The sequence below is a fragment of the Hakea prostrata genome, chromosome 10 (assembly GCF_041222555.1).
Source record: "Hakea prostrata isolate BN-2017 chromosome 10, UWA_Hpros_2, whole genome shotgun sequence".
NCBI lineage: Eukaryota > Viridiplantae > Streptophyta > Magnoliopsida > Proteales > Proteaceae > Hakea > Hakea prostrata.
In genome coordinates this window covers 6,566,341-6,592,432 of record NC_142609.1, presented here as the reverse complement: position 1 = coordinate 6,592,432, position 26,092 = coordinate 6,566,341, and the positions used below count along the sequence as shown (strand labels likewise).

Below are 26,092 nucleotides of genomic sequence, written 5' to 3'. Positions count from 1 at the left end.
ATGGTTGAAATTTTCAGAATTTGGTCGAAACCTATTCCGAAATAATTGGAATTTTGTTTTGGTTTTCAAAAATGCAATTTCTTCTATGATTAGGATCATCATCTCCAACTTCAGCAAACCGATATCAACATATTCCATCAATGGATCTCTCTGGCCCAAGCTTCCCTTTCACTTCTAGTGTGCTAATGGGCCAAGTATTGTAGGTTCTATGCTGAGGATAAAGAAAACCAAGATGAATGACAAACTTGCATTTGCCAGGACCAGTGTCAAGGTATTTGTTGAAGAAGCTATTCCATTCTCCATCAAAGTGGCTAACATTGAAGGGTGTTTCTTTGAACAGGATGTGGTCTTCAACTGGTGTCCTTCTCAACTCATTTGTATGGTGCTTGGTCGTCACTCAAATTCTTGCCCCCAAAAATTTATCGTTATAGTCGAGCATCCTCTCCCCTTAGGTAGCATTGCATATCCCCTCTCCACAGATAGAACACGTAACTTCCATCTATGCTTGCCCACCCCCTTCCCTTGCCAAGCTCAGTACTTCTCCCTTATCTATCAATCAATTCCCTAGTCATGGTTGGCATAAGGGTCACTGGCACCCCTGAAATCGCCACTACAGACCTTCAAAGCTCATCCTGTGGCCATGATGTTGTCAACGACTCCAGACCAATGGTCCTTCTCCATGAACCGGACTGAAAATCTCTCTACAGTTTCTACAGTCAGAACTGTTGTTCACATACCTCCTCCCCTACGGTTTTGGCAAACCTTGCTCTGTATTCCTTGCTTCCTCAATACCTCCCAAGTCCCAATTCATCACAATCACCAACCTGCCAAAGTTGGTTGCCCAATGTTCAAATATATGTAGAAAGGCAAAAAGGGAGGACCAAAACAAGTCTCATGAGTTGCTGGTAATTTATGTTTGTTTTCTTTCCTGCTCTTGTACGCGTCATTCTATTATTATATGTATTGGTTTTGAGGGGGCCTTCAACTATTAGTTTATTATGTGAAGCCTCCAGTTCTGCTGCCATTATTTCTTCTCTTCTTCTACTTCTGGTTCTTAGTTTTCTTCTTCTGATTAGCACCACTATTTTGAAAAACTGTCTACAGCCCCCAACTTCCCCCTTTTGCCACTCCATATCCCTCTTAAAGTAGGTTCCCACGTATATCATCTCCAAACCACCTGGACCCAATCCCTCAACTAACCTGCCCTTATTAATGGGTCATCTAAGATAGAGCATAGGAACTCATGGAATTTTGGGTACCTTTGCTACTACTGACCAGACTCCCTTCTTCCTCCTGTTTTTTGGGCCACTAGGCAATTGCCAACTAGCTCCTCTCCTATTAGGGGGAAAGGAAAAGCTATGGTTAACTTTCTTGCCAGAGAATAAAATTTGCTATATGATTGACACTAAGAAAGGCTTCTCCAATGGTGACTCTACATCTATTAGAACAAAAACTAGGGTTCATGCGAAGTGGATAGATTGACAGTACCATCACGATACAGCTGCTCTGACAATTGTTCACCAATCATGCCATCATTGGCATGCGTATAAGATATAATTGCCCTAATTCTTTCTTCATTGCCAAGCCAGAACCCAATCATAATAATCATTTCCTGTGTCAAGCTAATCTCTGCTGCAGCCTCATTGTCTAAAGTGATGGAGTCATTTCCTCCAATGCAAACTTCAAGATCACTGAGTCTGCTTCTTGAATGACATCGGAATTCAAAAAGCCTTTCTTGAATGCTTTGGGACACTTTGTCCAACTGTGCAGAGCTGACTTCTGTGGGCTTAACCTGAAAGGAGAAAGACAAGTGAGTATGTGACAAAAGAATGAACAATTTTTTTTGACATAAATTCAGTTAATACCTCAAGTTCAAGATGATTCCCGTAACGAGTTTTCAGGTGCTGGGGACTTCCAATGCACCTAAGCCGGCCTCCAACCTTAACATTAAAAAAAAATTGGGTCATTATTACATGATATATTGGCTTCAATTTAATGAATGCCAGAGAAAATGCCATATCATTGGTACCATTATACCGATACGCGTGCAAAGTGCTTGAGCTTCATTCATACTATGAGTAGTTAGAATCACAGCTGTCTTTCCAAGTCTGGTTGATAGCTGGGATATAACATCCCACATGAATCTCTTGGCAATAGGGTCCATACCTACATGTTTTTTGAGTTAGTAAAATGGGGGTGGCACCACCAAGGAGGCAATAACCAAAATCTAGATAAAAAAGAGATATTGTATGCTGGGGTAGGCCACATGGATCCTTGCCCTCCAGTGAGTTCTGCTTGAGGTCGTATGTCATAACCATATGCTTATCGCTACTACAAGCTCTATATTTTGGGATTGTACTAACAATCTCAGAAGCTGAACATGTATGTGCACAACAACTAAGCATGCACAAAAAAAAAAAAATAGATAAAATTGAGCACTAGAGCTCCATTTCCACTTTTTGAAGAGATTTTGAGAGTAGGAACAAAGTTTAATCTCCCCCCCCCCCATCAGGCATTATGTTTGTATTAAAAGTAGAAAAAGAAAATATAATTGCATCAGCCTTTTTCCTGTGGCATTAACAAAAAATTGAGAGACCAAACACTAAACCAAAATGAACTGCTCTTCCCACCCTTGGCATGGCCATCAACAGGAGCAGCAGCCCGACCAGAAGTTGGTTCCCAAGAACCCTATCTCAGCCTAAACCTAGGCCTTTGCTTTGCATCACATTCCATTTCTCTCAAGTTGGAGGAAGGCAAGTTCGACAATCCCATCTTTTGCTCTGAATTTGCTAAAATCAGCAAATGTCTTTGCTTCCCTGTAAGTCTGTAACAATGTGGCATTTTCCATTCAACTGACTGCAAGTAATGCCTTATTCACCCCACCATCTTTGCAACATGCAGCATGGAATCATTTTTTGCTGAAAAAAATACCAACAACTGTTGCATCAGCGTCAACACAGAGGTGATCCAGAGCAAGGTCCCCAGCCCTTCAAACTCAGCTTTGAAGTTTGTTTTGACTCCTGTGAATATTCAAAAATAATGCCCTGCTTAACCATGTTCAACCCTTATTACACCTCCAGCACCCTCCACAACTGGGTTACCTAAAGAGGATCAAAGTTCAGCTTGTGCCACACCTTTGGTGATCTCAACCAATACAACTTTTGGCGGTCTTAGTGCTACAGGGGGAATCAGCTCCACTCCCAAGTCCTTTTTGTATTAGAAGCTCCTTCTGCACTAGACTTCCAACCAGTTATTCTATAGTTAACTAAGGAGAGCTCCTGCTTTATTTTCTTGGCAATAGCCAGTTGAGTTTTTCTTTTCCTTAAAAGTTTCCTAGCATTTCTTTCCAACCAAATAAAGTAACGGATTAGAATACCTCCTTTAATCCACATAGGGCCAAGGGACATAGAGATGCCACCAAAACCATCCAGTCTGAAACCATACCATGGACCTTCCAGTCCACGCCAAGAACTGCAAGAATTCTCTCCATATTCCTTTAGGATAAGGGGGGCTCAACAAAGACATGATTCAATGTCTCTTCTGGACTCCTTCATTTCTCACATTGTGACACCATCACAACTCCCTTTTTTCTTAGCTTGTGTAAATCCCTCAAACCCATTAGCCATGTTATAATTCCATTCATGGTTATCATCATTTCAAATTCCACCTTAAAATGGTTTTCTATTAGTGCCGTTCTCTTATAAGCTGCACTATGGACACAAAGTGACTCCAACAAGGCACTAAGTTCCCACTTATGCATTTGAGATTGCCAAGGCACCATGGGCTTGAAAAATGAGAAGCAGCCAGGACTACGAAAAGTAGTTAGAGAGGATAAGTTTAGAGTATAAATCTAAAGGTCCTAGTCTTAAGTAGCAATGTCAAATGCTTGCCTGTTTGAACTATCCCATTTAGCAAATTAATGGAGTATTCTAGACAGGCAAGACAGTATATGGAATCTACAGATAGATGTAGTGGCCTATGGTTTCTGACACAGATTTTATGAAACTTTCAGTTTTTCCTAACCTATTGTGGCAGTTGTGGATTTATCAGTCTATTGGATGGATTTAAACTGGGGATAAGGTATCTTCCTTTATTTCTATTATTCTCTCAATCACATATAAAAATTTTTTGCTCTCTATACAGTATACACTGCAACACATTAGATTTTTTCAAGGTTCAGTTCTGTTCTGTTGTAAATAGCATACAAGATAATGTTGTTATTTTTTTTTTGTTTTTTTGGGTAAAAGTTAATGTTCTAGTTTGGCTATAACCATAGGTGAGATCATGTTACTCTGCTTTCTTAAACTCTGTTATCAGTTATTAGATTTCTAGCCAATTGGTAGTTGTTCTAATATTGTTAGTCTCACCCCTAATGGCACCAGGATTCTTCTCCATTTCTCTATTCTGAGATCAGATTAATCGCAAGTTTTGCAGGCTGATTCTGTTAGTAGAATGCAGCATTCAAATATTTTGGATGAAGTTTTGATTTTCTGTGAGATCTTTGAGTTCTGTTATTACAGTTCTCCAAATTCAGGCTTTGCAACACTATTTTGATCCAGTTGTAAGAAACTATCCAAGAAGAATAGGCCTGTAAACTGGTATAGGATTCCACCACAAACCTTGAAGAGTTGCACGTTAATTGTCAAATGTGCACATCTTTGGCTGGTAACCAATTTATCTCTTGCGAGTCTTCAGGTGTTGCTTGTACTTTAAGTTGTTAGTTACTAGTTAAGAATTCCTAACATAGACTTCAAACCATGCATAAGCAGGATGGGAATTTTGGCAAGCAACCTCCAACCAAGACCCCATTTGATTGGTCATTACTTCCAATTGGTTTCAACACCCTTATGAGTAGTGATGAGTTTCACGTGCTCTAAGCCCGGTCCGTGGGTGGTTAGGAAGACTGGCTGCAATCTGAGCAGGACCACCCACCCTACCCTACACCTATAGGCGGCAGAAAGCCCCATTCAAACAAAGGAAAAATGGATGAGGTCCAGGAGTCCCTATTGGGAGCTCTCATAGTCAGTGCAGGTAGAAGGCACTACTAGGTGGTGAAATCAAACTTATAGCATTTTCAGAATAGTCCAAGGAATTTTTTTTCAGCAGCCTTTCTCAAGCTTTAAAAGTGTGGTCAATCTCAAGGCGACCTGGAGAGGACAGTTTTCAATCCATGATATCATACTCTATGAGTTATCAACAATTAGGGACAAGGAAGATTCTGCATTTAACTTTTTCATCCCCTTAAAGTGTTGAAATAATCCTCATTCTGCTCTATTGATTGCTGGAATGTATGAGATTAAATTCCACCCACCCTACCCTACACTACCCACAAAATTAAATTATTTATACAAGATTTAAGGAGCTGGAATGTATGAGATGCACTATCATCTGTGGTACTTCATTAGTCGTTTGCATGCTGGACACCAGTTGGTGGTGGGTCAGAAGACTCTGAACTTTAAACCCAAACAACAAAACACCCCAAAAAGAAAGGAATTTGCAGCTGTTCCCCTGTGGTCATTACCAGATTTAAAAAGCTTTGAGTTTGTCAGGAAAGAATCTAAAGATTTGGTACTCGAAGCAAAAGTCATAGAGGAGACCTGTAGATGGTTCATCAAGAATAACTATTGGGGGATCCCCGATCATTGCAATAGCAACAGACAGTTTGCGCTTGTTTCCTCCACTAAGAGAAAAAGATGGTTTATCTGCATGCTTCAATAAGTCAAACTCCACCAACTTTTCTACAACAACCTGTGTAGCATGTGAATTAGAATCAACATTCTATAGCACGAAAATCACTACAATTCATGAAAAGATAATGAGGCAAGATCAAAACTTTCAGATAATTACTAAGAAGTAAAGAAGCCAGTGGCTATATTTATGCATACTTGATTCATCATGTTTTCTGGGACTCCTTTAATTCTTGCATAAAGCTCAAGGTGCTCTCTTGCAGTTAGGAATTCTAGAAGAGCATCAAATTGTGGGCAGTAACCGATCTGATAAATACAGAGTGGAGGAGAATGAATTGGATGAGTTAACAAACACCATTAGATACCTTAACACCCCCCCCCCAACACACACACAAAAAAAAAAAACAACAACACTATATACAACTATCACGTATTCTTGTAAGCTTGTAACAAGTACACGGAAAAGAAATTCAAACTTTACTTGTTGCCGAGCAGCTTTGGGTTGTGAACAAATATCCACACCAAAAATATATGCAGTTCCGTCAGTTGGGCGTTGTTCCCCTACACATAAATAAGAAGGCATTGGAAGTATACACAGAATTCACTAAAAAAAAAGTCATGCTCATAAGTTGCAAAAGCAGTCATACCCCTCACCAATTTAGTAAAATCTTAAGATGTGAATAAGGAGAGGAAGGCAAGATCTGTTAATGAATATTAGCTAACATAGGAGATAAGGTTATCAATAATCATTATCTTTTGAACTAAGACAACTGGCCTTTGCAGTCACACAATCTTAACACTGGTCATTATTAAGGGCATAAGAAAACCAAAGCTGTTGGGACAAGACTGAAAATTTGACAGCTGCAGTACCAAGTAGATCGACTCAATTCAACCCCAAAAAAATAGAAAAAAAGTAGGTTGACTCAATAACTGCAGGCTTATTGGCTCTACAATGGCAGGTGAAAGATTGTTAATTGATGTGTTTCAGAGGTGCAATCCAAAGGATTGTAAAGACCTGTTTAGATGTACAAATGTAATCATGTGCCTAAGTCAAATTCCCAGAAAGCCTTTATCTTAACATTAATAAGCACACTAGAAGCTGTAGATCAGCTGCCTTTTTGAATTTTGATAGCTAATATGCTTCCCTTTCCCTTCCTTTTTAACAAACAATAATCTCACATACCAGTTAACATTGATAGAGTTGTAGTCTTCCCTGCTCCATTTGTTCCCAGAAAGCCAAAGCATTCTCCTTCTTGAACAGAAAAAGAAAGTGATTGAACAGCAACCTTTGCATTTTGATTCATCCCTCCAGGATAGACCTGAAATTGGTGTTAGAAAATGCCTTCAAATGCTAAAAAATGACATAACATCAGAATGAGGGAGTTCCATCTTGATGAAGACTACATTTATAAACCCAATAGAATGTACCTTTCGGAGATTACGCAGGCAGATTATGGAATTATCAGCAGAACCAGAAAGTACCCTGTTTCTCTCTGCCTGCACATCTATATCTTCATCAGCTTCAAAGGTAAGACCTTCATAGGGAGACTTCAGTAAGGGTTCCAAAGAACTGTAGGAACCCTTCCGTTTTGGATTCCATAGAGCCCTCCACCAGTTCATTATGACTAAGGTCAACTTGTCAGGAGGCAATACTTCAAGGGCAATTGCAAAAATGAAGTAAACAATACTCTGTAAAGACGAGGAGAAAAAAGTCTTAGTCTCCTAGTATTTTGTTAAAATATTTTCACAGGTCATTATGGTCCAGGTATGATTTCACGATGTGATGATAGATTATCGGTTTGATATCTTAATCATACAGCATCATGCGATGTACAGTTATTGCAGTATATAACTCATATAACCAACCAGAGGCTATTCCTAATAAAAGAAGCCCATATGGTTTATGAATCAGCATCATAAAGTTCAATTCTGCAGTTCTACTTGTGGAGCTTTTTTGAAATACCTATTACTTAGTAATTGGTACCCTGGTGTTGTCATATTTTCCCAAACCAACAGAAACAAAGATGAATAGGACATCCCTATACAACTGGTATACACTGCTGAATAAGCAGCCTTTACTTTAACCTTCTCAATAACCACTGTCAAACTATGACACCTGTGAAATCAGAACAGAAAAGAAGACATGAGATGGAGAAGAGAATGAAGGGAATGGAGTGGAGGAAGAGTTGTGCAAGATGAAGCAACCCTCGCTCATGATTCTTTGTTTATAGAGGTGGGAATACACTCCCAGAATATTACATAATATGGAAAGAAATCAACTCAGCATATTGGACAATCTAAAGCCTACAATAGTTTAATTGGACTCTTGAGTACAACAGTAAATAGTAAAAAGGTGGGGAATTTAGACTAAGGTGTACAGGAACCAGTGTACCATGGGGCCAGACAAGACCATGTACCCTTGCAAAAAATTTTAACAATCAAGTCCTCAGAAGAAATCAGAGGTGTTCCTTATTGCTTTAAGATAACTGACGCAGGAAGGCAAGTGACACTGAAGGTTAATAGACCCATCGCCCATTATTTCCTGCCACACAAGATCCTTTGTTTAAAGACCATGGGCTTAGGTCCTGCAAGAAGAAACATGAGAGATTAGGCCCTTATTTTAAGATAGGTTTGGACTGTTTTCTGTTGGAACTCAACATTGAGCCCAAATCTATGGCAGCAGCAGCCTATATGTGATTTACTTGTTCAATTAACCTAATTTTCTATTTTAGAGAAATCACTTACTTTGCCGAATTTTGAATTGATTATAAAGTAGTTTTCTTTCCTACATAAACAGGGATAAGTTCCCTCTTGCAATTCCTGATTCTTGGTTTTGTTACAGAATTTTGTGAGTTTGCTAATTTATGGTATAAACTTTTTTCAGACTCATAGCCTGGTGTTAGAGGTTTTTTTCTTCCACAATTCTGGTTTTGTGGTTTTTTTTTTCAAATTGCAAAATTTGCTATTGTGTGGTTTCTGTTCAATTGATCAGAGCCCTTATTTATTTGTAACGGATGAGAGAACATTCTAGAATACATACAAGGACAAAAATACCCTTGAACCTAATCCTACAACAATTACACTAGCTCAGTAAAGCCAAAAAGTACAATCCAGAGGCAGAGTCCAAAAGCTCCACATACTATTAAAAAACATGAACATAATATCTTAAAGCACTGATGCATGTTAAATTAGATAAGAACAGTACCTCAAGAACTAGATAACAGATTGAAGCACCAGTAATGTTCCAGTCAAGGATTCTATCACTGGATTCAAGTTTCATCCCTTGTCGTCGAAGAGCCAGTGAAGCAAGACCATCCGCAAAGCAGAATCCCGGTGATAATCTGAAGAAGTTCTGGTATAATCAAAAGGAACTCAGAAAAGGGAATGTTAGATACCATAGATCAAGCTTCCTTGAATAAGCAGAAAATATTGCTCCAAAATTTACAGTATGGAAGACATAAATAGCTTCCCAACCAGAAAAAAGAAAGAAAAAAATGCGCTAATTATTAGAGCCAGCAATAATGCCATGAAATATAGGAATCCAAGGTGGGTGTTAATGAGCCTAAGTAATGCCTAAGAAAACAAGATGAACATTCCACAGGGGGGCATGGGCATCCAGGCAACATCTTGACAATCATGCTATCAACTTATAAAAATTGATGTGCTTTTGTAGGTTCAAATTAATTTACAAAATATTGAAACCAACCAAAGGCCTTGGATGAATTTGGAACTCATACAAGACTGCTAAAAGCAAACTAAGAAATAAATAAATCTTTGATTTCACTGAAATGATACAAAGTGTTCTATAAAAAAGACAAACTCAACCAGGCTTCAAATTTTGAAGTAAATTGCAGAGTTAGGAAAAACCTTGGTTTTTTATTTTTTATATTTTTGCTTGTTATGTACTTACGTCACTGTTCAATACTACTCGTACTCAAAGAATTGTAGTGTTGGAAGTGGGACGTGGAAGACTAGCGTAATAGGATGTCTGTACTTTGTTGTTTTCAGAGATTTTAGGTCTTACTCAGTAAATTCTTATTCAATATCATGTCATCATCCATTATTGCATGTTTACTTGTTTTACACGCTGATATGCTTCATATCATTCAAACAAGAAGGAGATAGGCAATATTACATTAACGGTTTGATGTTTACCGCCAACCGAGGGTGCAAACCATAAACACCAAACTGGGTGCCTCTTTTACAATTTAATGATAAAGGTTTAAATATGTTAATTATGCCCAAAACATGCTTTCCGTAAAATTTGGGAGACAACTATGGCCTTTGGAAGGGGTTTGGTCAAGGTTTTGTACTTTTTTACCCAAAAATGGGCTGACATTGATGGACGGATTATGAGATCTGAAAATCAAATCTTGACGACAAAAATTGGTAAGTTGAAATTCTATGGTTTCAGTTGTTCAGATTGCACTAAATTTGAAGAATTCCACAGTATCAGATAGTGTTTTTTGGCCATTGCTTCTCATGATGGACCCTATATATAGGTTGTCCTATTCCTAAATACAATAGGAAGTTAGGAACGGAAAATTTGAAACAAAGTATAACACAACCTCCCTAGAGAAATCATGGGCATATGTCTGATTGCTAACTATGTACTACTAATTAGTCATGTGCTAATCAAAGAAAACCTTTGGATCAAAGGCCCAACATGTATATCATGGTATAACCAGATCCAAGACTTATTCCTAAGAAAACAAGCCTATTTGGAGGAGGAATCTGCATCACATGTTGGCGGAGGAGATTAATGCGGGCCAAGGAATGGCCTGCTGTGGTGGGTGTTGTGATCCTAAGTAAAGGGTTGTCCCCAGGATGCTATTACATATTAATCCCACCAAGGGAATTTCTTTTTCTTTAGTACTCTCCCATTAGGGTAATTTTCATCTGGACCCCCTGAGGTTTGGTTCATGTCATTTTTAGTCCAAAAAAATAGACACTTTGCATCTGCCTCCCCTGAGTTATTCAATAAGATCAATTAAGGACAATTAGTGATTTTTATGACTAAAATACCCTTACATCTATTCTACCATAAGATTTGCATATTATCTTTACAATTAAATCCAACGGTGAAAATCACAAGAGTGTTTTTTCCTCTTCAACTCAAGCGACGACCTCTGTTCTTAGCTGCCGTAACGGACACTTTGCAGCGCCCCAACGGCACCACGTACCATCACATACATGATTTCCTTGACCTGAAAGCCAAAGCCAGAGATAAACCATTGGATGTGTTAAAGCTTCCGACGTCACCATCGATTCCACCCGAAATCTCTGGTTTCGCCTCTCACCTACTGAAACCGCCGGTGCCGTTCCCACTGGAACCCTCCCCGTCATCGTATACTTCCACGGTGGAGGTTTCTCTTCTTCTCCGCTGGTCCCCTTTATTACCACGATCTCTGCCTCCAGGTTTGAGTGTGCAATATCTGTAAAAGTGGGTGGAAGTTGATTTAAGGAGAAATTAGGGCAAGAAAATGTCTCATCGGTGATTCGGTATAGTGATTGATTGTTTCAAAGAAATTATTACACTTTTCCTGATTTCATTTGGATCTGTCTTTATAGTTTTCCTGCATTTAGTTTAATTTCTTCCCCTCTCTTTTTCTGTTGTTTTTGTCTTTCTAATGATTTCTTACCAATGTTTTAGTTTCATTTGAAAACCATGTCTGGTTTGTTCTTTCTTTTTTGTTCTCTCAATTTGAAGATCTCTAATAACATTAGTTATATTAGAGAAGATTTGAATCTGACAAAAAGACGTGGAAGAAGGAGAAACCTCTGCCGTGGAAGTAGATGACGATGATGGGGAGGGTTAAGGCGGAAACGGCACCGGCGGTTTCAGTAGGTGTGTAGAGGGGTGGCGTCGTCGGAAGCTTTAACACCTCTGACGGGTTTGTGCCATTGGGGTGCTGCAAAGCGTCGGTTACGGCAGCGAAGAATAGAGGCTGTCACCGGAGTTGAAGAGGAAAAACACTATTTTGATTTTCACCATTGGATTTAATTGTGAAGAAAATATACAAATCTTACGGTAGAATAGATGTGAGGGTATTTTAGTCATAAAAATCATAAATTGTCCTTAATTGATCTTATTGAATACCTTAGGGGAGGCAGATGCAAAGTGTTTATGTTTTTGGACTAAAAATGACGTGAACCAAACCTTAAGGGGTCCAGATGAAAATTACCCCTCCCATTATTATAAATAAAGACTGACTGTGTCTTTATGGGACAAGTTAGGAGTTCTTAAATCATTCAACATGGTTTCAGAGCTGAAGTTCTTTGGAGTCTGATGTCCCACGTGTTTGAGGATTTTTCTGGAAAGTATTTCTCTTTTTGTATAACCCTCGAGAACACCACCACCAACTCCCATTAGTCACCACAGCCCACCACCAACCACCAAATCATGCCACCAACCACCAAACATGCCACCAACTTGTCGCAAGACCATGAGGGCCTCGCCACCCTCCATTGATCCTCCTGCCACCTTGTTGTGAGTCCCTAGAGCACCATGATCTTCTTTTGGGTTCTACATCACTCATTGTTCCTTCGAAAGTGTTCGGGTGTGTTGCCTTTGCAAGAATCATTGTGTTCATGGTAAGCTTGACCCCTGCAGGTTGTGATGTATTTTTCTGGGTTACTTTGCCTCCTGAAAAGGGTAAAAGTGTTATGATCCACTTTTTAGAAAAATGTTTGTTACCGTGGATTTGGCCTTTCAAGAAAATGCTCCCTCTTTTCCCCCCACACCTCTTCAGGGGGAGAGTGAGGCTAGTGAAGAGGTTTTGTTTCTCATTCCCCCCATGGAGATCCCCTTGGAAATTCCTACTGATGAAGCCCATTTGGAAGATGGAACTTAACATGTATAACGGCCAATGGTTCAGGAAAGTGCCATGTAGGGGAGCAACAACCTACTTTGGAATCTCCCCTAAAAATATACCATACTAAAAGAAGAGCAGCTCTGGAAGTGCCTCCTAACGTGCCTAGCAAATTGGAAGCACCAATTCCTGGTCATGCAAACATTGATCCTAGTAAGTCCATTCCTATTCTTGAACATTTATTAGACTTACCAATTGCACTATGAAAGCAACCTAAAAATGAACTCAACATTCTATCTCCAAATTTGTAACATATCATTCATTGTCACACACCTTTCTCACTTTGTCTCTTCCTAGTCCTCTGTTTGTATTCCTAACACCTAGCAGGAAGCACTAGCTCATTCTCACTAGAAAGAAGCAATGGATGAAGAGATGAAGACATTGGGAAAAAACGAAACCTGGGAACTGGTTGCTTTACCTATAGGAATGAGGACTATTGGTTGCAAGTGGGTGGTTAAGCACAAGGCTGATGGTACCTTGAAAAGGTATAAAGCTAGATTGCTAGCCAAGGTATTCACTCAAACCTATAGCATTGATCACCAAGAGACCTTTGCTCCGATTTCCAGGATGAGTACAACGCTAGTTTTGCTCTCTTAAGGGGTGAATCAAGTTTGGGATCTTCAACAACTTGATGTTGCAAATATTTGTCTACATGGAGATATTCAAGAGGAAGTGTATGTGGATGTCCAACTAGGATACACTACTACAAAGACTCATGGGAAGGTATGCAAGCTTAAATGTGTTCCCTATGGGTTGAAGCAGTCTCCAACAGCATTGTTTGGAAGATTCCATAAGGCTATAGTGTCCACTGTGTCAAGCCAAGCAATGTAGATCATACCCATTTATCAAAAAGACCAACACCCACCATCACAGTACTATTAGTTTATGTCAACGAGAAAGTGATCATTGGTAGTAGTGTAGCAGAGATTCCAAAACCGAAAGCTTTCTAAAGTGCTAAATTCAAAATCAAAGGCCTAGGAAAGTTAAGGTATTTCTTGGGTATTGAGTTGGCATATTCTTCTAATGGCATCTCTCTACCTCAATATACCCTAGATATTTTAGCAGAGATAGGAATTTTAGGATGCAAGCCAACTGACACACCTATTGAGTCCAATTCACACTTGAAGGCTAAAGAAGAACCTGTGGACAAGACCAGCTACCAACGGCTAATCGGGAGACTCATTTATTTGTCTCACACCATATCGAACGTTTCCTTTGCTGTAAGCCTAGTAAGCTAGTACATGCATGATCCACATTCCTTTCATCTAGATGTTTGTCTACAACATTTTGAGCTCCTACAAAGGGAATCCTAATATCTTCTCATGGACACTTGAATGTTGAAGCCTAAACTACTGCAGATTGGGCAAGTGTCCTGGTCATAGAAGGTCTACTTGTGGGTATTGTAGTTATGTGGGAGGAGCCCTAATGACTCGAAGGAGCAAGAAACACGCTGTTGTAGGTAGGTCTATTGCTGAAGCCGATTTTAGAGGTAATGTCACAAGGCATTTGTGAGGTGTTATGGTTAAAAGGGCTACTGCAGGACTAAGTGAAGAAGTTAAGGTCCATATACAGTTATTTTCAGTTAGCAAGTCTACAATCAGCATAGCTCACAATCCAGTTCAGCATTATAGGACTAAGCATGTAGAGATTGATAAACGCTTCATCAAGAAGAATATTGAAACTGGTCTTATCTGCATTTCTTGTCTCATCAAAAAATCGAAAGGCTGATGTATTAACTAAGAGTCTACGTACTAAAATTACTGGTTATATTACTAGCAAGTTAGGCATGATAGAATTGTCCCTAGGATGCTATTATGTAATAATCCCACATCAGGAATTTCTTTTCTCTTTGTACAATTATAAGGAAAGACTGATTGTGCCCTGACACAAGTCAGAATTTCTCAGATCATTCAACAGCACACTTTCACGGAAGGGGAATTAGAAGAATTAGGAAGAGGAGCAAGAGAGAAATTGCGTAAGAGAAGGCAGAGAGAAGAGAGTGCTCACACTTACACACCAACCACGCTGACTCTTACAAACAAAAATTCAAAATTATCAAGTTTGAGATTGCATCCTAAGTTCCTAAATGCAAACTACTTAAAAGAAGAAAATCCACTGATAGAGGAACCTAGTAAACTAAGAAACCAACTTTAACAAGGAAATAAAGATTCCAATTCTAACTTTTAACTCTTGCAATTGTGACTCACTTTCTAAATTGGACATAATAATATATTATAATGATAGTATCAATAAAAATAAGTTCCTAATATTCTACTAGACATATGACTCAAATAGGACCCAGTTCATCTTGGTCAGGAAACTGGTTGGGCTTGGGTTGGTCCAAGTCTGTTTTTTGCGTCACACATGCATTCTCCTGGTGGATACCACATAAACTCTGAGTCGGCTACTGAGAGGAATGATCGTGAGAAGCAGCTTTCTTAGGATGTTTCAGTGGATACCCCCAAAAGCCCATCAGATGTCAATGAGTTTGCAATGGTCCAATTAAAAGAAATGAAGAGAATCAAACTGGACGATGGGTGATTCCTCACATTCCTCAAATTCTTAATGGGAAGACTGTCAATTTTGTATACAGGTGATTGGTTGTTTTGGTCTGAATCGTCTGATTTTATCCTATTATTCATCTTTTCTAGTCCCCTTTCAGCTAGGTTAAGCTGTAGGTTACCCCATTGGTTTGTTGTGGAGCTTTCTCCTTGTTTTCTTCTATGTACTTTGTCCTTTTCTTTTTTTCTGGGACGAAGGATTCTTTGTGCTTTGTTAATACATTATTCATTCATCCAAAAGGCGGAAAAAAAGAACAAAAAAAAAAAGAATGTATATTCCTTTTATTTAGCTTCTCTAGGCATGGTATGAAATCTTGTGAGATCATGGCAAGACGAGTTCTGGGTTGAGTCTAGAAAATTACCAAATCTCAACTGAAATTTCGGACTGAGAATGTTGAGATCTCAGTTTGACCCTAGATCTCAGTCCAACCATCCTTTTAAGTCCCACAACTCAGACCGAGACAGGTCAAGATCTCAATTTGTCTCGCCTCCCATCTTGTTGAAAGCATCCCAAGTTCATTATTTGCCTAATTTTTTGTCGGATTATTGCCTCCTCTCGCCTCCCTCCCATCTTGCCAATAGCTTCCCACAACTCCCGCTTACCTTGTTCTTGTTAGAAGTAGGACAATCAATCGCACACAATCAAGTAAAAGCAAGAAAAGGAAAAGAGAGATGGATTTACTGAGGTTCACCCAATGTAGGGCTACGTCTAGCTTTTAGGTTTCACTATCATGGACCTAAGCAGCAGCAAAGGAAATCCCAAGGCCCAAAGTGATGTAAGGCCTCTACAAGCTCAAACTGCAAAGGAAATCCCAAGGCCCAAAGTGATGCAATGTCACTACAAGCACAAACTGCGAAGGAAATCTTGAGTGGGACCCCATGGGAGTCGGGGGGAAGGTTGTAGGCAACAAAATGTGAAGCATGAGCCACACCCAAAACTTCTGTTATGAACTTATGATTTATATTGAACTTATGATGGTTGTATTATTGCATTCTTGAGAGTCAAGAATGTCATGTTCTAGTGTTCTCAAATGGATGGAATTATGTTGGTATTTAAATTATTTGATGTATCTTATCACTTGCTTTTCATTTAAATGTTCTAAAGGTTCTATATTCCATGTTTTAGAAAATTGCATGTTCATTCTTGCAACATTCCGATTTCAAACTTAGGGTCAGGTTATCACTCATACTTAGGGTTGTTTTCTCACAAATCTAAGGCCGCTAGTGTGTTTAGAAAGCCTAAAATAGGCTAAATACCAACTGTGAGCCCAACCTGATCCTTGAAACCCCCGAGATGGGCCTAATAAGTTCACTCAAGTTGGTCTAGGAAAAAACACCAGATCTCAAACGAGATCTTGCTTATTCTCAAGGGAGAGATTGCCCTTGAGAGTGAGATCTGGTAACTTGTCTCTATGCAAGTCCCCAAAGATGTCTTTTAAAACCAAGTTTACATATGCTGCCTGATACCCAAAAGGCAGAAGGCAATAATTGACGCTTTGACAAGGATGCATAATTTAAGTGAAAATTACCACCACATTCAGATACAAAAGTGCAAAATACTTTGTATAGGTTTATTGTTAACCAACCTTAAGAAATAAGTTCGCATTTTTAGTGGCTGGTATAAGCCCCATAATGAATGAGATTAGCATGACTACAAGGCCAGTGAATAAGTGTAGCAACAGAACCACATTCTGCAATAAAAGAAGAAAATTAGAAGGGGAACAAATATAAAAATCCAGTAGCAGTATCAGATGTTCAGAAAAGGAAACACAGGAATTCAACCTGGGCCATAGTGTGGTCAGAAAAGAAGAAAGTAAGGCAATAAGTTGATGCTGCAACTGCTAACCCATACTCCAAAAATATGGTTATTGTCGGCAAGAAACTATCAACTCCTATAAATTGATCCAGACCTAAAGACGCAGTAAAATCACGTTAGTTCTTACGATCTGAAGTGGGAAAGTCATAAAATTGTTTCTGGGAAAATAGACTTGGCAAAACCAAGTTGAGAACGCATGATTTGATGAGTAGATATCATGTTGAGAACCCAGAAAAAATGAAAATGCTAAAAATTTGAAGAAGAGAATTATCAGAACATGGACAATTTGATACTGTTAAAAACTGTAACAGAATTTACGACACCGAAACTACTTACCAAATAAGTAAAAAAGAAGTATTGCAAAAGTGGATGGTATCAAGAAGCTGACAAAGTCCCATATGTATGTAGATACCCAATATGACAATATAGATACCTAATCAAAGTTTAATTATTAAGTAAATACATAAATTAAGATAACCCCAAAAAAGAATAAATACAAGACAATTTATGAAAGAGCAGACATACCCCACTAATCAGCTGCTGGTGTTTCGCTTTTACTTCACGTTCCTGCATCAAAATAAAATTTTATGTTCCACCACAAAATCATATCATCATGCAAATTCAGTCACAAAATAATCACACAATCTAGACAAAAAAAATGACATTTTAATGAGATGGGGTTCATCCCCAACACTTTCTGCCACATGGCTGCTTTGGGCACTCAATGATGCAGATTTGAAGACCAACATCCACAAGAAGCCAGAGAAGAAGCAGTCCAAACAATACAAGCCTTCTTAGTACAATAGTCAACCTACACTTAGGTTTTTCTTTTAAGTGTTTTAATTAGAGCAATTGAAACATGGTTCAAACTAGTTCAATCTGGTTCATGTTGGCCTAATTTTTCAAGTGAATTACATGAAAAATGAGTCATTAGTTTGTTATAAGGAGCTCCACACCCTCTACACAAGCTAGAGAGTCGTGTTGCATTTAAAATAGAGTTCATGTCCTACTAGACGGAGGACTTTGTTTTTGGCTGATTAGGGGTTTTATGGTAAATCTCCCAACACACTTATTCTCTGCCATTTGCCCCTTTTGGCATAGAAGTTGTCAAAATCTTGTATGGTAAACCCGTCTAAAAAAAGTGTGTTGGTTTAGTAAAAGTGTACAGAACTAGGTGTTTGGCAAAACTTTGGTTGTGCCCAAGAAAGGTGGGGCACACTGGAATGACCGATGTTAATAAAGGCAGTGTTGTCAAAGCATCGGCTTAGGTGTGCCTTGGCAGCAAGGCGGTTGAAAAACCACCTTGTTTTGAACCGCTTAATTGACGCGCCATTTTTTTGCCGCTTTTTCGCTTAAGCACACTACCATTTAGTCACCTTGTGTGCCTTATTGCTGCCTAGACGCTAAAGCAACTGCTTTTTTCACATTTTGTACATGAGGCATGAACCATACTCAACATCGAGAACCAATGAATCATTAAATGGACAATGACTTGGAAATCAGAATAATGAAATCTATTAATTTATTGTGTTGGCCCTATTAATACATAATCATTGTTATGATGCTTGATGAGATGAACTTATGTTTGTGTTATTTTTTTGGATAATTTTTTACAATTATGATTCTAGAATGCTTTCTTTTTTGGATGAATGTGACTATTGAATGTTTGTTTAGCTTATTATAGAAAGTAGTTGTATTGAAATTTTTTTACCCAACCGCTTTGGTTGTCTTATTACCGCGTTGTCGCCTAATCGCCCAGGCAGAGCCCCAATCACTTTGGTCACCTTGCCACCTTAACAACCTTGAGTAAGGGGCATCATTGTCATTTCACTTAATTTTATTCTAAAGTGCTAAAAGTTGTATTTTGCCCATTATACTGTTCATTTCTCTTTGCAAATTGAAGGAAACCTCTCTCACCAGAGACTCAAATCTCTCAAATTCTCTCTCAATCTCACAAAACCGTTGTTCATTTCTCTTTGAAAATTGAACGAAACCTCTCTTGAATCCTTTCTCAATCTTGCACGATCTCTCTCGGTCATCTCAAATCTGTCGCTTAAAGCTCACACATCTCGCTGTTTATTGTTGTTCTTCATCTTCGCTCACCAGCAACAATTGTTTGTGTGAAAAATCTTAGAATCATATCATAATATTTTATTAGTATCTTTAATCTAAGTAGATCAGATTGTAATATTCTATTACAGGTATTTTTCTTATTGTAATCTTCTATTCTAGGTAGATTTCTCATTAGGATATTCTTTCCTATTTCATAGATAGCAGCTGTGTATATATTGATTGTAAAGTTCTGAATAATAAACACAAGAATAAAACACTTCAATTCCTATTTCGTCATGGTATCAAAGCCAACCAATCTTGGGATTGCTGTTCAGCTTTCAGGCCTTCATTGCCTTTAATCTCTGGTGTTTCCGCCACCCAGAGATTATTCTTCCTTTGGCCTTTATCGCCATTCTTTATTCAGCTTTGTTCTGTTTTTTTTTTCTTCCTTACCTGAAAAATAGATTTTTTCTTTCTCCGTCTTTGTCTGTTCTGCTGCATCTTTGGTTACTATTTCACATACTATGTTTAAGCACCTCAGGTATGTCGGAATCAAGAGAGGTTACTTCGGGACTGCATTTGATCGACAATCAAAATCTGGATTGGTATTCAATCGCCTAGGCTCGATGGAAGAATTATTTAAAATGGTCTCAACTCATTTGGACCATTATGAGGGCAAGGAAGATGAGCCACCCGATTGGAGATGGACCGAAACCAGGAGATCAAAATATGGCATGGGATGAAGAGATTCTATGATTATGGCATGGATGTGGATTTATAATTCCGAATCTGATCTGCATGTTCTTGGAATCGCCAAAGACATCCGGGAGGCTATCCAACGGACGTATTCTAAGGCGAGAGTGCGGCCCAGTCTATGAGGTCAAGGTTAAAGCAGTAGCAGCCAAACAAGGAAATAAAACGGTTATAGAATATGCCAACCAGCTGAAAGCTTTGTGGCAGAGTTGGATCATTACCGAGTCATCAAGCGAATGCTCGAGGATGCTTGCGGTGTGCGTGATATTGAGCAAGATAGAGTCTATGATTTTTTGGTTGGGTTAAGTCCGAGTTTGACCAAATAAGGGTTCGATTCTTGGAAAACCGATGTGCCGTGTTTCATGAAGTTGTAGCATTGGTTCGGGGGAAGAGAGCAAAGAGGACTGATGTTGAGCCTCAAGTGTTGATAGTTCAGCAATGGTATCTTAGGAGGAGAGCATTCAACTCCAACAACCAACAAGACATTTTCTGCTGAGTGGAAAAACTGGGCAATCCAAACAACAAGCAGAGCATCTATGGTGTACCTATTGGAGCTCGTCACACTGGGAAGATGCTGGAAACTTCATGGTAAACCTCCTGGCCGGGTGGGGGCACTGGGAGCAATCTGGAATAATGGTCGGGCGTGTTACATTCGCAGTGCCCTATAAGAGTTGTGCCTTATCGGAGGACATGCGTATAAAAACTCTTTTGAGCAACCTAAACAAAAAACCATGTACATGTTCTTTGGCATATTCGGTGAGTTTCCACTTTCTATTGGATTAAATGTCTTTAGTAATTCTCTTTCAGCCCTGGATCTAGATTCGGTGCAACTACCACATGACACACTCACCAAATCTTTTCACCACATATTCTCCTGTCCAAGTAGTAGAAGATAGCTACTGCTGTGGCTCGTTAACTCTGTGGTAGGAGCTGAAATATTGAGCTCAACTCCTCCCTCACCTTGAATGTCCTCATGTTCCTGACTATCTACAAATCTTGTTTGTGAGAAACTCACGTTTACATTGTATGTAGTCTTTCACCATAGTCATTGTGTATTTCGGACAAGGTTCGGGAGGACGATTGGACATGCTAGAGAGGGATGAACTCTACTACCTTAAGGCACCAGCCAATCACATGCTACTAATGGTAGTCCTTCTCAAACCAATAAAGAAAAATCTGGCTTTACCATCACGACTTGGACATCCTTCCTATAGGGTAATCAGTCTTTTGTTTCCTTCTTTGTTTCAGGCATGCATGTTGATGAGTTTCATTGTGATGTGTGTAGCTTGCTAAACACAGCGTGTACCACTTCCTTTAAGCAAGAAAATAGTTCCATCCCCTTTTATCTCATTCATAGTGATTTTGGGGTCCTTCGAGTTCCTATGTGTGGGCTAGGTGGTTCGTGTAATTCATTGATGATTGCACTCGTGTCTCATGGATTTTTCTACTCAAACAAATCCGATGTTAGTTGTGTTCTTCCCAACTTCCATTCCATGGTTAAAAACCAATTTGGAGTTAGTATAAAAGATTTAGATTGATATGCGAGAGACTATTTCAATCAAATTCTAACTCCATTCTTTCAAAGGAAGGATTATACATGAGTCATCGTGCGTTGATACCCCACAACAAAGCGGAGTAGCTGACGGAATGGCCACCTTCTTGATGTACTAGGCCTCCCTATTCCAACACAATGTGCCTATGTCATTTTGGGGGAAGTAGTCCTCACAACAACTCATCTCATAAATCGGCTGCCTTCGAGAGTCTTAGGATTCAGAGTCCAATGGATGTCCTTTCCGTTCTACCCAAACCTACAAACGACAAATAACCTTGTTCCTCGAATTTTTGGGTGTGTCTCATTTGTTCATATTCATGGACCACATCGGGGTAAATTGGATCCTAGAGCACTCAAATGTTTATTTATAGGATATTCCTCCACTTAAAGGGCTATAGTGGTATCACCCTCCTTAAAGATTCTATGTTTCTATTGATGTCACTTTTCATGAACATAAGTCTTATTTTTCCACATCTCATCTTTAGGGGAGCATTCAATAATGGAAGATAAGAATGGGAATTCCTTACTTGACTTAGAGTTCACTCCCAAATACTTCAGTATGTCACCTAAGTCAAGCCGTGAACAACCTAAACTTGTGTCGGGCTCACTCGTGTCAAGCGTGAACAACTTGATATTGAGCATGTGAGATTTGGCAAAGGAAAGGTGTTCTCGAGGAAGAAGAATCTTGTTCAGATCGGTGCAAGTTCAAGACTCCAATCCAAATTCTGAAATGAGGTACAAATGACTAATCCTTTACTACAAACCGAATTTGATGTGCCCACGATAGTAATGAACTAGACCTTCCCTCTGCCATTAGGAGGCACTAGAGAATACACACAAACCCATGTACCCTCTTGCCCAATTCTTGTCCTTTAAACATTTTCCCCATCTCATGAGCCTTTTCGGTAAGTTTAAACACCATTGCCATTCCTAACAACTTATTTGAGGCTGTATCCTATAAGAGTGAAGCAAGCTATGAATGTGGAGATGGAAGCATTACAAGCAATGGAACCGGGAACTTGTAGGTTCGAGGAAGAAACTGTGGGGTGCAAATGGGTCTATACATTGAAGTATCGAGCAAATGGATCTTTAGAAAGGTCAAGCAAGGTTGGTAGCCAAGGGCTACACCCAAACTTCGGGATTGACTACCTTGAAACATTTGCTCAGGTGCAAAATTAATCTTGTTAGAATCTTACTATCCTTGGCGGCAAATTATGGTTGGGACTTGCACGTTTGATGTTAAAAATGCATTCTTGCATGGTGAACTAAAGGAAGAAATTTACATGGAGGTTCCACGGTTTATGAGAATGATTTAGCTGCTAATACTATATGCAAGTTAAAAAGGCCTTATATGGACTCAACAGTCACCTCGGGCATGGTTTGGCGTTTACTAAAATCATGATTAGTATGGGTTACAAGCAAAGTCGGCCATACATTGTTCATCAGCACTCATCATCGGGGAGTCACGGCACTACTTGTGTATGTTGATGACATAATAGTGACGGAAATGAAGAAAGAGAAACAAAATTTGACTCATGCTTGGCTAAGGAATTTGAGATCAAGGCTTTAGGAAGATTAAAATACTTCCTTGGCATTGAAGTTGCTCATTCTCAACAAGGCATTTTCATCTCTCAACAAAAGTATATCACTGATCTCCTTAAAGAAACAGGAATGGCCGCGTGTAAACCAACAAGCATTCCAATAGATCCCAATAGTAAACTTGGGAATGCGAGAGAAGATGTTGTGGACCGAGAGATGTATCAAAGACTAGTAGGAAGACTAATCTACTTGTCTCACACAAGGCCCGACATAGCATATGCAGTTAGTGTAATCAACCAATTTATGCACAGTCCAAAGGAAATTCACTTGCATGCAGCTCACCGTGTGCTACAATATTTAAAAGGGACGCCAAGGAGAGGCCTTTTATTTAGAAGGAATAAAGGAATGATACTAGAGCATACATTGATGCTGATTATGCGGTCAGCAGTAGATAGAAGGTCAACCACGGGATATTGCACCTTTCTTGGTGGCAATCTTGTGACATGGAGGAGCAAGAAGCGAATGTTGTGGCCCGGTCAAGTGCGAGCCAATTTCGTGCAATGGCTCAGGAATATGTGAATTACTTTGGTTGAAGATTATCTTAGAAGACCTAAAGGTTGAATGGGGTGGACCAATGAGACTCTACTGTGACAACAAATCAGCAATCAGTATAGCACATAACCCTGTTCAACATGACCGAACCAAGCACATTGAGATTGACAGACACTTCATCAAAGAGAAGCTGGATAGCGGACTGATTTGTACGCCGTATGTGTCTACACATAGTCAACTTGCTGATGTACTTACTAAAGGATTGAGCAGCTCAGCCTTTCAAAAATGCATATCCAAGCTGGGAATGGAGAATGCCTATTCACCAGCTTGAGGGGGAGTGTGGAAAATCTTAGAATCATATCATAATATTTTATTAGTATCTTTAATCTAAGTAGATCAGATTGTAATATTCTATTACAGGTATTTTTCTTATTATAATCTTTTATTCTAGGTAGATTTTTCATTTATTGTAATCTTCTATTCTAGGTAGATTTCTCATTTATTGTAATCTTCTATTCTAGGTAGATTTCTCATTTATTCTAATCTTCTATTCTAGGTAGATTTCTCATTTATTCTAATCTTCTAGGTAGGATATTCTTTCCTATTTAATAGATAGCAGCTGTGTATATATTGATTGTAAAGTTTTGAATAATAAACACAAGAATAAAACACTTCAATTCCTATTTCGTCAATTTGATTGTAGTAGATCAACACGTTCAGCAGAAAAACCTTGTTCTTTGTCTTGGGAGATCACTCTTTGAAAGGTTCGTTCACCAGCAAGTCGCTCAACTTGAGGTATTTATTTCCTCTCTCAAAAACCCTATTCTGATTTGCAACTTTGCAGAATTTTTTTTGGGGTTTTGCATAAACCTAGCGATATATGTCTCTGATCTTCTGAAGAAATTGTTGAGTTGCAGGTTCTCTGGTACGGTTAGAATCGATTATTTGAGTTCAAGCAATGGGTTATTATGTTTCTCGTTAATTAGGTATAAATTTTCTGGATCCAGCCACTCGACAACTCAAGCAGCTTTCATATTTTTCACATCCATCGTTCAGTCCTTGTCACAATTACCCTAAAGTCGGATTTGGGTTTGATACCACCAATAGAGACTACTAATTTCTTTTAGCTCACTCTGTTAAAAGAAATGCAGAGCAATAGCAGTTTGGAGTAATATAGGAAACTGAGATACTATGGGTGAAGATCTCAGAAACAATGTAAAGGAAATCAAACTTAATCCAACCAACAGACTGGTCTAGAATTTGGATCAGACCTCATTCTCAGTAGTATAAATAAAGCCCAAAGGACGAATGGCATCCCAAAAGATGGATTCGAACTAATTTTGAATACTAAAAGCTTTGGAAGTTTGGGGTGATTTCAGATAGCAAACAAGATCTTGACCTGCTGACCACCAAACTCAAGTAGAGAAAATTACCTACCAGATGATCTTCGATGTACCAAACACTGGGGCTGAAAGCCCTACTAAAACAGATTTAGCTAATAAACGAGACCAGGCTAAGATAGACACAAGAACAAAGCATCCACCAATTGATTTAAACTATAGTTAAGCTTCCATCTGACCTTACCTGTTGTTAAGTTAAATACTATCCAGCAGCCTTGGTACTTGACAGAACTGAACACAGTATTGAGTTTGGAGAAAAATGTAGTATATATGGAGCTGCCTGAAAAGATCATTTTCATTTGCATTCATTACTGAATTGATATTTCTTCTTCTGAATCATTTTGCAGGATAATGTATTGGTCAATGTTGTTGCATGTATCCAATATCGAGCCGTGGCCAACAATGCAAGTGATGCTTTCTACAAACTGAGCAATACAAAATCCCAAATCCAGACCTATGTTTTTTATGGTAAAAGTATAAACTAGAAATGTGATTACATGCAAAAGTCTGAAGCTGATCGGAAGCTAAGGCTTGGGTTTGCTTAAATGCATTCAAACAGCTTAAAAATTTTACTCCAACGTTTTCATCGAGGTGTTTTTCATAGTAGGGATTTTTCTTGGATTGATCTAACATGTGTTTTTGTAGGTGAATCCTTAGCTCAAATGGAAGAGCACGTATAAAGTTTCTAGGGTATGATGGTTCAATTCCATCAGGATTCATGTTGTTAATTTTCTTCTTGACAAATGGATGAAGACCATTTCTCTATAAATAGATAAAGCCTTTAGTGATTTCTCCTTTGTTTTTCATGTTCTTAAGTAGTACTTGTATTTAGCTTCTTTTTCTTTTGGTTTTACCATACAAAAATATGTGCCCATTATGTGCCAACCATACAAAATTTCAGCACCCATTTTGTGCCCAATTGCCCAAATTGGCATAGAAGCATAAAAAGTTGATTTTGAATCATTGCCATACAACCCCTTAAAGACAGCTAGAAATATTCATTATTGTGGACAGTAAAGCAGAAATCACTTCTGCCCATTGGATCTGTTCCCATTTGGAATCAACCCTATCCTATTCTATTTCCAACACATCCCATGAATCTTGGCCAAGCTTTCTATCATAAAATCCCTCCAAAAAGATCCCTTAGCAAAACAGTGACAACCAATTGACTTTTCAAACCCTTCTGTTGAAAAAGCCGATTGTGGTAGAATCATGGTGGGAGATCTCCCGAGATATCTCGTTTTTTGACATAGGCGAGACGAGATGGAGGTCGAGAGCCGTTGGGATATCTCGCTCGAGATCTCGCCA

The 26,092-nt window shown here is 38.9% G+C and overlaps 1 protein-coding gene across 1 annotated transcript in view; it reads right to left on the bottom strand.

Moving 5' to 3' along the window:
• ABCA1 (ATP-binding cassette A1) overlaps positions 1–26,092 on the bottom strand; it is a 105,635-nt gene that overhangs the window by 5,269 nt on the left and 74,274 nt on the right. The window contains exons 25-37 of the mRNA XM_089138563.1: positions 17,462–17,503; positions 17,273–17,369; positions 16,903–17,030; positions 16,707–16,811; positions 8,893–9,039; positions 7,116–7,376; positions 6,871–7,006; positions 6,169–6,248; positions 5,886–5,993; positions 5,598–5,748; positions 2,030–2,166; positions 1,866–1,940; positions 1,489–1,792 (exon numbers count right to left, since the gene is read on the bottom strand). Of these exons, the coding sequence (XP_088994689.1) occupies positions 1,489–1,792; positions 1,866–1,940; positions 2,030–2,166; positions 5,598–5,748; positions 5,886–5,993; positions 6,169–6,248; positions 6,871–7,006; positions 7,116–7,376; positions 8,893–9,039; positions 16,707–16,811; positions 16,903–17,030; positions 17,273–17,369; positions 17,462–17,503 (1,771 nt within the window). The remainder of the gene's footprint in view (positions 1–1,488; positions 1,793–1,865; positions 1,941–2,029; positions 2,167–5,597; positions 5,749–5,885; positions 5,994–6,168; positions 6,249–6,870; positions 7,007–7,115; positions 7,377–8,892; positions 9,040–16,706; positions 16,812–16,902; positions 17,031–17,272; positions 17,370–17,461; positions 17,504–26,092) is intronic.